Source organism: Carassius gibelio, chromosome B17 (assembly GCF_023724105.1).
Source record: "Carassius gibelio isolate Cgi1373 ecotype wild population from Czech Republic chromosome B17, carGib1.2-hapl.c, whole genome shotgun sequence".
Taxonomy (NCBI): Eukaryota; Metazoa; Chordata; class Actinopteri; order Cypriniformes; family Cyprinidae; genus Carassius; species Carassius gibelio.
This window is the reverse complement of record NC_068412.1, coordinates 20,722,815-20,735,430: the sequence shown is the minus strand read 5'-3', so window position 1 is coordinate 20,735,430 and position 12,616 is coordinate 20,722,815. Positions and strand designations below refer to the sequence as shown.

At 43.3% G+C, this 12,616-nt stretch overlaps 2 protein-coding genes across 8 annotated transcripts in view; both read left to right on the top strand.

Moving 5' to 3' along the window:
* Positions 1-12,616, top strand: part of rgs7a (regulator of G protein signaling 7a) — a 43,283-nt gene that overhangs the window by 7,298 nt on the left and 23,369 nt on the right. The gene's annotated exons all lie outside the window — the stretch shown is intronic.
* LOC127976634 (retinitis pigmentosa 1-like 1 protein) lies at positions 745-4,616 on the top strand. Of its 6 annotated transcripts, none has more exons than XM_052581217.1 (3): positions 745-1,942; positions 2,831-3,019; positions 3,578-4,616. In XM_052581217.1, the coding sequence occupies exons 1-3, from the start codon at positions 1,214-1,216 to the stop codon at positions 4,016-4,018; spliced, it is 1,359 nt and encodes a 452-aa protein (XP_052437177.1). In that variant the 5' UTR covers positions 745-1,213; the 3' UTR covers positions 4,019-4,616. The 6 variants fall into 6 exon arrangements, with proteins under 6 accessions (XP_052437177.1, XP_052437176.1, XP_052437175.1 ...); XM_052581216.1 differs by having other exon boundaries at positions 745-2,014; XM_052581215.1 differs by having other exon boundaries at positions 745-2,062.

The window sequence follows — 12,616 nt, the reverse complement described above, 5'->3', positions numbered from 1 at the left end:
AAATCTTACTGGCCCCAAAATTTTGAACTTTAGTAAATGCATAATTTTTGAATTAAATTTTAATGCATGCATTTTTTATGCATTATAAGAGCCAGAAAATAGACCATTGTCAACATAGGTACTCAGATTAGTTTTGCTGTGATGCATTGAAGAATTTGTTCAACCATGTCAATCAAGTCATACGACAGACTAATATAGTGCAAGATTGACTTATCTATAATATTTTTAGCAGGTGTGCTTTAAAGGGTGTGACTGTAGAGATGCAACTTTTCACAGAGCGTTGTGCCAAATGCAGTGAATCACTGACGACAGTTAACTCTGCCTGAGAAGTTGCATCTTATGTTTAATTTAATTAACTTTAAAGCCCTGCCACTACAACCATTACAGCACCACTTTTCCAATAAGTAGACCACTTTCAATAAATTTTAAGACAATTACTGTCAGCCTGACTCGTTGATTATGAAAATATATATTTTTACATCCCTGTTGAGTACCTGTTGTTTTTTTTTAGTCTACAAAAATATAAAGATACAAAGTAATACATATTTCCAAAATTTCTGTCTGGAGGTCTGGAAAATTATATGTTTTATTTATTCAATTAACGTGAAGCTGCTTCTCTTGTCTGCTGGAGTGGAGAGGGCAGAGCATGAGTGAGGCTTTCATTTCTTTCTCTGTGGGAGCCAAGCAGCAGACTTGAGTGGCATTATGGGATTGACAGCAGAGTGGAGCAAGTGGTGAGATCATGTCACAGTGTCTGGGTTGTTGTTCCCCGGGGTTCCACTAGATGTCCTCCTTCTCACGGTGCCTGTCCCAGATCACTTCCTGTTCCCTTATATGGTCACCTTCCTCCTTGTTACCTGATTGATTGTTCACCCCACCTGTCTCCTGTTTCCCAATTATCCTTCTGTGTATAAATACCCAGTCTGTCTTAGTCTATGTCACGGAGTCCTTGTCTGATGTCATTGTGTTTCAGGTCCATCAGTCTTGCTTTGTCTTACCCTATGTGTCTCATTCTCTCGTTCCACCAGACTTCCTCTACCTTTCCGTTCTTCCGAGTTCCCCGTTTCATCCGGTTCCCTTTTTGTTTGATTTGTCTCTCATGACTGTTTATTTTGTATTTACCCCTCTGTTTAAATAAAACCCTTACCTGCATTTGGATCTACCCTCTCTTTGTGTTTTTCCCCAATACCTATCGTGACAGAAGGACTCCGTCATGCCTAGATCCAGCGGTGTGGGATTTCGAATCGGTTCCCCAGCCACCATGGAGGAACGGAGGGGGAGATACCAGAACTTAATCACCCTTCATCAAGAGGGAAGTGAGGTGGGTGGCCTGGCGCAATTGTTTTGGACTATGGCAGTCGGGCTAGGTTACAATGATGCAGCACTAAAGGATTTATTTAATAATTGCCTGGATGATCCTTTACCTTCATGGGAGATGAAGGGGTTAGAGATACTGGACTTTTGGGGGTTTACCAATTACCTGCACCATCGTGCCCAGTGGAATGCAACAACCACACCAGAGTGTCCAGACAAGGCTGCCAGCTCAGCCCCACAGCACAAGATGGGCGCCAGCCCAACCCCACAGCACAAGATGGCCGCCAACCTAGCGTCACAGCCCAAGATGGCCGCCAGCCCAGCACCACAGCACAAGATGGCCGACTCAACGCCACCGACTCCCCATCGTAGAGGGCGGAGGAGGAGACAGGCAGCTGCTGTTCCCGAGGCGGAGCCCGAGGCAGTTCCCGAGGCGGTGCCCGAGGCTGTTCCCGAGGCGGTGCGCGATGCAGTTCCCGAGGCGGTGCTCGATGCAGTTCCCGAGGCGGTGCTCGATGCAGTTTCCGAGGCGGTGCCCGATGCAGTTTCCGAGGCGGTGCTCGATGCAGTTCCCGAGGCGGTGCCCGATGCAGTTTCCGAGGCGGTGCCCGATGCAGTTCCCGAGGCGGTGCCCGATGCTGTTCCCGAGGCGGAGCCCGATGCTGTTCCCGAGGCGGAGCCCGATGCTGTTCCCGAGGCGGTGCCCGATGCAGTTCCCGAGGCGGTGCCCGATGCAGTTCCCGAGGCGGTGCCCGATGCTGTTTCCGAGGCGGTGCCCGATGCAGTTCCCGAGGCGGTGCCCGATGCAGTTCCCGAGGCGAAGCCCGATGCAGTTCCCGATGCAGTTCCCGAGGCGGTGCCCGATGCTGTTTCCGAGGCGGAGCCCGATGCAGTTCCCGAGGCGGTGCTCGATGCAGTTCCCGAGGCGGTGCTCGATGCAGTTCCCGAGGCGGTGCCCGATGCAGTTTCCGAGGCGGTGCCCGATGCTGTTCCCGAGGCGGTGCCCGATGCTGTTCCCGAGGCGGAGCCGGATGCTGTTCCCGAGGCGGAGCCCGATGCAGTTCCCGAGGCGGTGCCCGATGCTGTTCCCGAGGCCGAGGCCGATGCAGTTCCCGAGGCGAAGCCCGATGCGGTTCCCGATGCTGTTTCCGAGGCGGTGCCCGATGCAGTTCCCGAGGCGGAGCCCGATGCAGTTCCCGAGGCGGAGCCCGATGCAGTTCCCGAGGCGGTGCCCGAGGCAGTTCCCGAGGCGGTGCCCGATACTGTTTCCGAGGCGGTACCCGATGCAGTTCCCGAGGCGAAGCCTGATGCAGTTCACGATGCAGTTCCCGAGGCGGTGCCCGATGCTGTTTCCGAGGCGGTGCCCTATGCAGTTCCCGAGGCGGAGCCCGACGCAGTTCCCGAGGCGGAGCCCGACGCAGTTCCCGAGGCGGTGCTCGATGCAGTTCCCGAGGCGGTGCTCGATGCAGTTCCCGAGGCGGTGCCCGATGCAGTTCCCGAGGCGGTGCCCGAGGAGGAGCCCGATGCTGTTCCCGAGGCGGAGCCCGATGCTGTTCCCGAGGCGGAGCCCGATGCTGTTCCCGAGGCGGTGCCCGATGCTGTTCCCGAGGCGGTGCCCGATGCTGTTTCCGAGGCGGTGCCCGATGCAGTTCCCGAGGCGGAGCCCGATGCAGTTCCCGAGGCGGAGCCCGATGCAGTTCCCGAGGTGGTGCCCGATGCTGTTTCCGAGGCGGTGCCCGATGCAGTTCCCGAGGCGGAGCCCGATGCTGTTTCCGAGGCGGAGCCCGATGCAGTTCCCGAGGCGGAGCCCGATGCAGTTCCCGAGGCGGAGCCCGATGCAGTTCCCGAGGCGGAGCCCGATGCAGTTCCCGAGGCGGAGCCCGATGCAGTTCCCGAGGCGGAGCCCGATGCAGTTCCCGAGGCGGTGCCCGATGCTGTTTCCGAGGCGGTGCCCGATGCAGTTCCCGAGGCGGGGCCCGATGCAGTTCCCGAGGCGAAGCCCGATGCAGTTCCCGATGCAGTTCCCGAGGCGGAGCCCGATGCTGTTTCCGAGGCGGAGCCCGATGCAGTTCCCGAGGCGGTGCTCGATGCAGTTCCCGAGGCGGTGCTCGATGCAGTTCCCGAGGCGGTGCCCGATGCAGTTCCCGAGGCGGAGCCCGATGCTGTTCCCGAGGCGGAGCCCGATGCAGTTCCCGAGGCGGTGCCCGATGCTGTTCCCGAGGCCGAGGTCGTTCCCGAGGCGGAGCCCGATGCAGTTCCCGAGGCGGAGCCCGATGCAGTTCCCGAGGCGGAGCCCGATGCAGTTCCCGAGGCGGAGCCCGATGCTGTTCCCGAGGCGGTGCCCGAGGTTGTTCCCGAGGCGGTGCCCGATGTTGTTCCCGAGGCGGTGTCCGTTACAGTTCCCGAGGCGGTGACCACAAGGCCGTGGTGGTCTTCGGCTCCGCCCTGGGAGACTCTGGCGGTGACCACGAGGACGTGGTGGTCATCCGCTCCGCCCTGGGGGACTCTGGCGGTGACCACGAGGACGTGGTGGTCGTCCGCTCCACCCTGGGGGACTCTGGTGATGACCATGAGGACGTGGTGGTCTTCTGCTCCGACCTGGTGGACTCCGGCCTCGACCACAGAGACGTGGTGGTCTTCCGCTCCGCCCTGGAGGGCTCTGGCCTTGACCACACGGCTGTGGTGGTCATCTGCTCCGTCCTAGTGGACGCCTCAACATGTCCTTCATGGACTTATGTTTTGTGTTTTTTGAGTTCTGTTTCTGTCTGTTCTCGTTAGTTTAGTCTGGCCCTCCGTCCCTCCCCCTGAGCCTCCACCTGTCCGCCTCCCTCCTGGTCTCTGTGTCATGTTTTGTCTTTAAGCGTCTGGTAGCCGCTCCGTAGAGGGGGGGTACTGTCACAGTGTCTGGGTTGTTGTTCCCCGGGGTTCCACTAGATGTCCTCCTTCTCACGGTGCCTGTCCCAGATCACTTCCTGTTCCCTTATATGGTCACCTTCCTCCTTGTTACCTGATTGATTGTTCACCCCACCTGTCTCCTGTTTCCCAATTATCCTTCTGTGTATAAATACCCAGTCTGTCTTAGTCTATGTCACGGAGTCCTTGTCTGATGTCATTGTGTTTCAGGTCCATCAGTCTTGCTTTGTCTTACCCTATGTGTCTCATTCTCTCGTTCCACCAGACTTCCTCTACCTTTCCGTTCTTCCGAGTTCCCCGTTTCATCCGGTTCCCTTTTTGTTTGATTTGTCTCTCATGACTGTTTATTTTGTATTTACCCCTCTGTTTAAATAAAACCCTTACCTGCATTTGGATCTACCCTCTCTTTGTGTTTTTCCCCAATACCTATCGTGACAGATCATCAATAAGTTGGAAAATGTGCAATTTGAGAGGGGAAAATCATTGGTAGGCAGCCAATTGCTGTGAGGTAAAGATGTCTGTCATAAATAATCAGCTTTGAGTTTCTTGTGGATTCAGTGCTTAAATCGCAACTTTTTTATATTGCTATAAATATTTCAGTATAGCTGAGCTGTGACTGTGTTAATGAGACTTTATTAAAATTAACTAATTTATTAAATTGACACTTCAAGAATTTGGGAAGTTAGCAGTTGTGCTAAATGTAATCATTCTCATACAGTAGGATCCAAAAATCAATTTAAGAATATAAAGTTTAAAACATTATGTCTAAATGTCTTATTTCTGCTTTAATGAAAGCAAAATATGAGCTGCATGATCTCAGCATGTTTTGCACAAATGTGCTTATTTGACTAGTGAACTTTTGTTTTGACAACAAAGATGTTGTCCCAGGAACATGTCTCACTTGGTAAAATCAGGTTCTGCGAACATGCCTTACCCTTAATATTCATTAGAGTGAGTATAGACCTGTTTTACTGATAGTACTGATCTGTGTTTGTTAGAGTTGTGTCCATTTTAAGGATCATAGATGTCCTAACAGTGCTGTCAGCGGGAAGGTCTGACTGCATCCGTATCATATCGAGTGTCAGCCAGACAGAAGACTTCAATATCCATAAATGAGTCTTTGCTTCTTAACACAGAGACAATCAGATGGGCACGTCATTCAATTAAGTCTCTTCTGTTGTTGTAGCCCTCAGGAGGAAAATAGACAGTTGTTTATATGACTAGATTTATGGCAGCTTGATCCAAAATGAAAATCATGTAACCCTGGAAAGTTAGAGCAAAGCTTTTGATTTCTTAATTGAGTGATGTGTATTCATGTGTTTATTTCCCTATGTATTTTGTGAAGTGAAACAGACCTAATCTAGTCATATGAACAAAAATGTTGGCTCGGTGATGTCAGTTGACCTATCTATACATTTTATAATTATTATAATCTATCTGTCTGTCTGTCTGTCCATACATTGTATTTATTTATTTATTTAGATTTATTTATTTTTGATTATTGATCATTTATTTATTTAGTCTGTGAAATCCGACCTTGAAATATGGATTCATTTCTTCATTTATTTTATGGATGGACTTACTCTTTTATTGAAACTTGAATATATTCAATATTAAGATATGATTGTTAAGTAATGCTTGGGAAGATATTTCTACATCTGAACTTAATTGGTCTCTAAGGTGTCATTTAATGTGCATAAGTTTTCATCCAAAAGGCTATTATGACTACAGTAGTCAATCACATTCATTCATCTTGTGAAGTGTTTGAAAAGGTGACCTGTAGGTTAACCACAACAGGGAGCCATTTAAAGCAACTTGGATAATTTTTAATGCACCAAAGCAATTTATTCATCCACAGTAATCATATAAATAAGATTTGTTCTTTGCATACACTCAAGCAGTCTCTGAGGGCTTTTCCAGTTTATGCTGCATATGATGTACTCATTTCCTAATGCTTTAGCACAGAATCGTTATATAACATACTGTTTTTTCCTCAGCATCTTGAAAATTAGGCGTACCTTGCAACTTCATTGGCCAGCTCATCTTGAACACATGTATCAGGCTGTTCAGCCCGTTGCACATGTCTCCCTTTCCTTTCTTTCTTATCACCTCCACAGGGACATTCAATCCTGTTTCTCACATATTAAAGCTCTTATATGAAACGGAAGTCTCCAGTCACCTGCTCTCCCTCCCTCAGTTCACTCTCTTCATTCATGTTTTTCATTCTGCCCTCTCCATCTGATCTCACTGCCATCACTGCTGCTAATCATTTTTTTTTCCCGCTTGATCACAAGCCTCTGATGTTCTCAACTGGTTTTGCTCCAGAATCTTTTACATTTTTTACATTAGGTATTATATGTTGAACCAAAACGGTACCAATATTATTGTCTATTGTCTATTATTGCTTTCTAAATGCCCAGTGCATTTTAATGGTTCTATGCTCTCGAGAGGTTTCACCTTAGACTTCCTGCAAGTGAACCTGTATTTAATGCACTTTGGGTTGTGTTTTCTTTTACTTTGTGTAGTTTTTGGGATATCATGCATCCTTTCCATGTTGACTAGCATCTAGCAATTGGCTAGCATCTGTGACAGATTAATTTAAACCAAAATAGCATCGAGATTGAGTAGACATGAATCTTTTTACATCAGTAACATATTTTATTCTTCAAAAGTTGTTAGAAATGTTTCTTTTTCCATCTTATGCACAATTTTATGGTTATTTGGATTTAATTTTTGCTTTTAACAATGTTTATTATGTACTGTATATAACATTTGCCATATTTTATATAATGCAGTGTTATATAGTGTTAAATCTAATATACAATGCAATATAGTGCAAATTTATGCAACTGTATATTAATGCATTATCTCTATTTTATCTATCAGTTTCCACCTGCCCAGCCAGTTAATCAGTTTTTTTTTTTCAGATTGTATTTATATGCTTTTATGAATGCTTTTATTGGAAAGTACAATGTATATTATACCGTGAACATATTGGGAGGGTGAAGAAATTGGAATGGGACTGGACAAGATTCAGGCTTAAACAAAACATCCCTACCAGAGCACTAAGACTCCTATGTGTACCGAGGTTTGAATTTTCAGTGATTTTTATTGTATTTTAGGCATTAAAGGCAAAGTGAAGATGATATAAAGCAAAAGGCAAGCACATTGACATTTCTAGTCTGTCTCCATTATCCTTGTTCTTCATCATTTCCTTCCCTTTGCTTTGATCTATCTCTCCACCCTCTTCTCTTATTTCTAGACTTTTATCCTTCCTGCAGAACAGCCTGGCTTTTCCATCTTCTCACTATCATCTTTAAATTTGAAATTTTTATCCTCACATTTCTCTTTCTCCGCCATTTCCTTTATATGCCACTGTGTTTTCTTCAACATACTGAGATCCTGCCTATGATCAGCTCTTCCTGTGTTGGCAGTACAACATGAAGAAAAGCTGAGTTGTCAGGCAGGAGATGAAATGACTCACTGCCACACTGTTGAGTGTGGAGAGCCGTTAGCACGTTATTGCACTGCTGACTGGGGTTTGGATTAATTAATTTCACTGCCGATTTCTCAGTGCACCTTTTAATGTATGGTTATGAGAGTCTCTAATAATTTCAAAGCGAAGATGAAAGTCAGCATCACCTTACGTTTTGTTTTGAGACAGAACTACAAAGTATCTGAACTGCTGCTCTGCTAGTCCAGTTTCAGCGTGCCACGATGTGGATTTTTTTTCTCTAGTCCAAACTATTTATTCAGTGAATTGCTAGTTGGCTTGGCTTTGTTAGCCTGTGCTAGTAGAGGTCATAACTACCACATCATTTGGACCCAAAAACATATTTTGCCATTAAAAACATAAAAAAGAAGTAAATATCAGTCTATTAAGAATTTATTTATTTATTAATTTTTTGGGCATATTGTACATTGCTAATATTTCACAATGGAGCACTGGTTTAGGATCCAATGAGATAATGTTTTACCATAAATAAAATTTAAAGCATGAACATACAAATTTGATGTGATTATATTCGGATAATATTGATCTTTACAAAATATGCATTCCAGATGCCATTTGTTAAATTATATTGCTGTTTTTCTATTGTCATTGGTTCAATGTCAATCCAATATCTGTATGTCCTAATATTAAAAAAGTTTTTTTTTTTTTTTTTTTTCATAGCACTGTACGTGCATATGTTTAAATTGAATAAACAAATAAAATGCAGACAGAAGCAATCTTTCAGTCTACTTGGATGCAATGTGAAATTCAATGCAAAGACAATTCATTGATCCAACAGTCCTTGCAGACTGGAAACTTCAACTACACACATGATTTGTAGAACTTACAAGTTGCATTAATCGACTCTTCATGTCCAGTGGTGCAGTTTTGTATTTCTCAGATGGCTGTGTTCCACTTACCATATTGCATTAATTGTTTATCATTTTAAAATGACATCTTTGTCTCTAGTTAAAGCTCTTTCAGGTCACTGAAATATGTCTGCAAAATGTGTAAACAGGCTCATGTTTTGCAGGCATGCATGACTTTCCCACCTTCATTGTGCCATATTTAAAATCTTATATTTTATATTTCTGTGTCTGCTACTAGTGGAGATATTATTTAGAACATGAATCCCAAATGTGTGAACCTGCATTGACGGAGACAACTTGCAGCTGTGGTGTCTTACTGGAGGAGACATGCGAGCCGAGTGTTTCATTATCGGTTTGGTTGCTTTGAGGGTAACTCTCACAGCATTGCAATGAATGCTGCCCCATACATCACACACCAAGCCTCCAGAGAGAGAGCTGGCGAGAACAGCAAAAACGGAAAAAGAAACAGACAGAAGAAGGAGGTGAGGGGACGCTTATTGCTTCAATTGATTGTTCTCTCCACAGCTACAGACCTACACTTTCTTCCAGTTTCCACAGCTTAAAATCCACAGTAATGTAAATGTCCCCCAAGCCCTGCCTGTCTGCACTGATACTTCTTGTTCTGTGATGAGGATTCCTGAGTAACCTCAGGAAATCTCATCATCTTACCTCTCCCTCCTCTATCGATTTTAGCTCCTAGAGCATCCGCTAACTGACAGCCTGTTCTGGACTTTTTCTGGAGTGTATGCTCGGTGTCTCTGACACCTTTGTTGAGAAACAGCAGGTGTGCTAAGAGAAGGGAAAGAGCATATGTGAAAATGTTGAATCACATGAAACCTGTCATCAAACCTGTCAAAGTATTACATCATATTTTAAATTCTATAATATATATATAGATTAATATTTTCATGAAAATCATATTTTGTTGGCACTGTCCCAGATATGATGGTTCCCTGTGTGTTTTGTTTTGTTTTTTTTGTTTGTTTTGGACTTTTCCACTTACCCTGATTTAGTTGTATGGAGTGTCTATTCATACTAAGTGCAAATAGGCCACCATGTTGGCAGAGGCTACTTACACTAACTCCACCCACCAGTTTGTGATTGGGGTAGTCAGCAGTACAAAAGATACTTACAGTATCACACATCAGCTCCAGAGGTGTGGATGTTAAAGCATGTACCGCAGTCTTTTTGACGCAATCGACCCGAGTTCGAAACCGACTCTTGCCAATCTTAGTTTTCTCCCTTTTCAAATCTCATATCACATCGGAAAGGCATTTATTTTCAATAAAAATGGAGCAAATAATCAAAAAGTTGAAAATTACGTATCGGGTAGGTTTAGGGGGGTCTTTATTGTCCCAATAAAGTGGCATCCATTTATTAATTTGAATGAACATTATAATTCACACTCATTACGTTATTATTGCATACTTTTTTTATAATGTACTAAAATACTGAGGTGTAGATAATTGCCATTATTTGTGATAAGCAGCATAAATAGCTGAAATTTCTGCAATTTTAACATAGTGTAAATAGAATCTGTAGCTATTCTCACAGTGTAAATAGCATACCGCTTAAAAATACTGATATTTTCAAATAGCCGCTGCCTTTTGTTTTGTTTTGTGTTCTGTATTTTTTTTTTCTTCGTTTTGTTGTATCTTTTTGTTTGTACTCATTTTATTTTGTATTAATTGGTCTGAAATCTTCAGCTTTTTTCTTTGTGGCCCCCCTGGGGTTCCCCGGACTCTAGTTTGACAACCCCTGCTTTAAGTGACTGACTCATTACATTTGGCTCATTACAATTACTGCAGGCGTACCTACAAATCGCTATAATATTTCATTTCTTTCGGGCTTGATAATTTGAAAGCTTTTATGTGGCTGCTACACACTGTGCAACTTTGCTAAATGTGTGCGGTTCACAGGATTTGTCTCAAGGCCAGTGGATGGATAGTGTTTAATGACAGTGTTGTGGCTTATTAAACACCTCCAGAACAGCCTAACAGAGAGCAGGTCATTTGTATGCATTTCATCTGGTCTCCCTTCTTTTCAACAAGCACTGGATGAAAGTAATAAGGCGTTCTTTCGCTGCTACAGTGAGTGGTCAAGGTCTTTAGTCTATAACTGCTATCATTTATTAATGCTAACATGTTGAAAGTGGAAATGGCTCTACACATACTGGCTGTACTAGTATATTAATAAATCATAATTTTCATCATAATAATTATTCTCAGTTGGTGTAAGCTTAAAGCTTATCACAAAGGCATTCGGCTAGGGAAGACAAAGTCTCATAATGCCTTGTTGTTATTCAAGACACATGTGTGAATACGAAGGGCCAGAGGTTTTGGGCTTCTGCTTTTTTTTTTTTATTATAAAATACCCCAAAATTTGCCTGTTTTTTCCCCATTCCTCCTTCTTGACATTATTTATCTGCTCATTTTCTCCCTGTGTTTACCTGGTTTGTCATAGAAGGACACATTTTAACCCAGAGTTCAAATTGTTCCAATTTTAAACTTTAGTGACGCCACTGGGAAATTATTTGGCTTCAGAATAAGCTTACTACTGTGAATCATTTGAACACTTCTTTGCTCATGTGTTCAGAAAATGTGCTTTAAAATGTTGCCTTAAACCATTTTTTACATATTAGCAAACATACCCATGGCCAAAAAAAAAAAAAAAAAAAAAAAAAAAAGGAACAGATCGTTCAAGCTATCTAACATATATATATATATATATATATATATATATATATATATATATATATATATATATATATATATATATATATATATATATATATGTGTGTATATGTTAGATAGTTTGAACGATCTGTTCCTAACCTTAAACCTGTAGTAGCAAGTGTAATACAGTATGAACACAATAAGTACATTGTAGTTATTTTTTGATTTAATGGCACTTAATATGAAGTGGAACCAAAAAGAAAAAAAAAAACCTCTTTGACAGATCTAATCCACTGTTATACATATTGTTCTAGTGTCCAAAGCTATGTGGTTTTGAGGTTTTTAGTGGTATTGTCGTGATCATTCTCAAATGCTGAATGTCAGTGAAGTGCCGTGGAGAAATACACAAAAGCAGGTTATTATGAGCCATATTTATTTCAACACTCTAAATTAGTGTGCATGTGAGTTTGTGTGTGTTTGTATTTGTGTGTGTGTTTTGTAGAATTGTTTGGTAAAAGGCAGCAGGTGGGTGGTCGGATTCATTTTCTGCGGAATCGTACTCTTCCAGAGCTGAGTCAGAACACCCACTAAAATCCCTCCCACACATGCTCTCATAGAAACACACACACACATGCAATCACAGAAAAACGCAAATTCACAAGCACATGCACACAAAAATACGTAAAATAGAGAGCGAGGAAGGGATGAATAGGGCTGCCCTTCAAGTCTGTCTGCGCTTGGCCTTAATTCTTAGCACACGGTTCCACCTCCAGAGATGATGATTATTTCAGCCAAACATATTACATAAAACCTGTTACAAATTTTGTTATAACTAATTAGATTGAAGCTGAGAGCAGGAGCTCTTTACTGGAGCGCTGAACACTTTCAGTGGTGTGATACTGTATATCACCAGTACGGTCGAAATGAGGAGGTGTGTGTGAAAACTACAGATGAAGTGAGATAATTGGCTAATTGTTGAGTATTGCATCCTTGTTTGCTTGTATTGCTGTATTTCCTCATTGTTCACTGTATGTGTGACAGAAAGGCTTTTGTGGTACCACCACTACATAATTAGATGGTATTTTAATATACAGGTTCCCATGGTATTTTGCACCTTAGCATTGCAAATACATGCTATTTTCCCTATTCATCATTTTAGAACAAAAAGATGAGGATGCAAGAAAAACTACTTAGGGTGATGTTACCAGATGGTAGCGCTGTGTTAACTGATACTGAGGGATTGACATATTAAGATTCAATACCATGATGTTTGTGTTACTTTATTTGGCATTTTACCATCTTACATTTAGACAAAAACATGGAGTTGTTGTGGTACACATCCACAAAACATG

What these genes read in the sequence shown, in the direction of transcription:
- LOC127976634 (XM_052581212.1), top strand. Translation starts at nt 1,214, where the DNA reads ATGCCTAGATCCAGCGGTGTGGGATTTCGAATCGGTTCCCCAGCCACC. An exon ending in TCGATGCAGTTCCCGAGGCG is followed by an intron (nt 2,267 to 2,830) that starts GTGCCCGATGCA and finishes GTGCCCGAGGAG; the next exon opens with GAGCCCGATGCTGTTCCCGA. An exon ending in AGCCCGATGCAGTTCCCGAG is followed by an intron (nt 3,020 to 3,577) that starts GTGGTGCCCGAT and finishes GCAGTTCCCGAG; the next exon opens with GCGGAGCCCGATGCAGTTCC.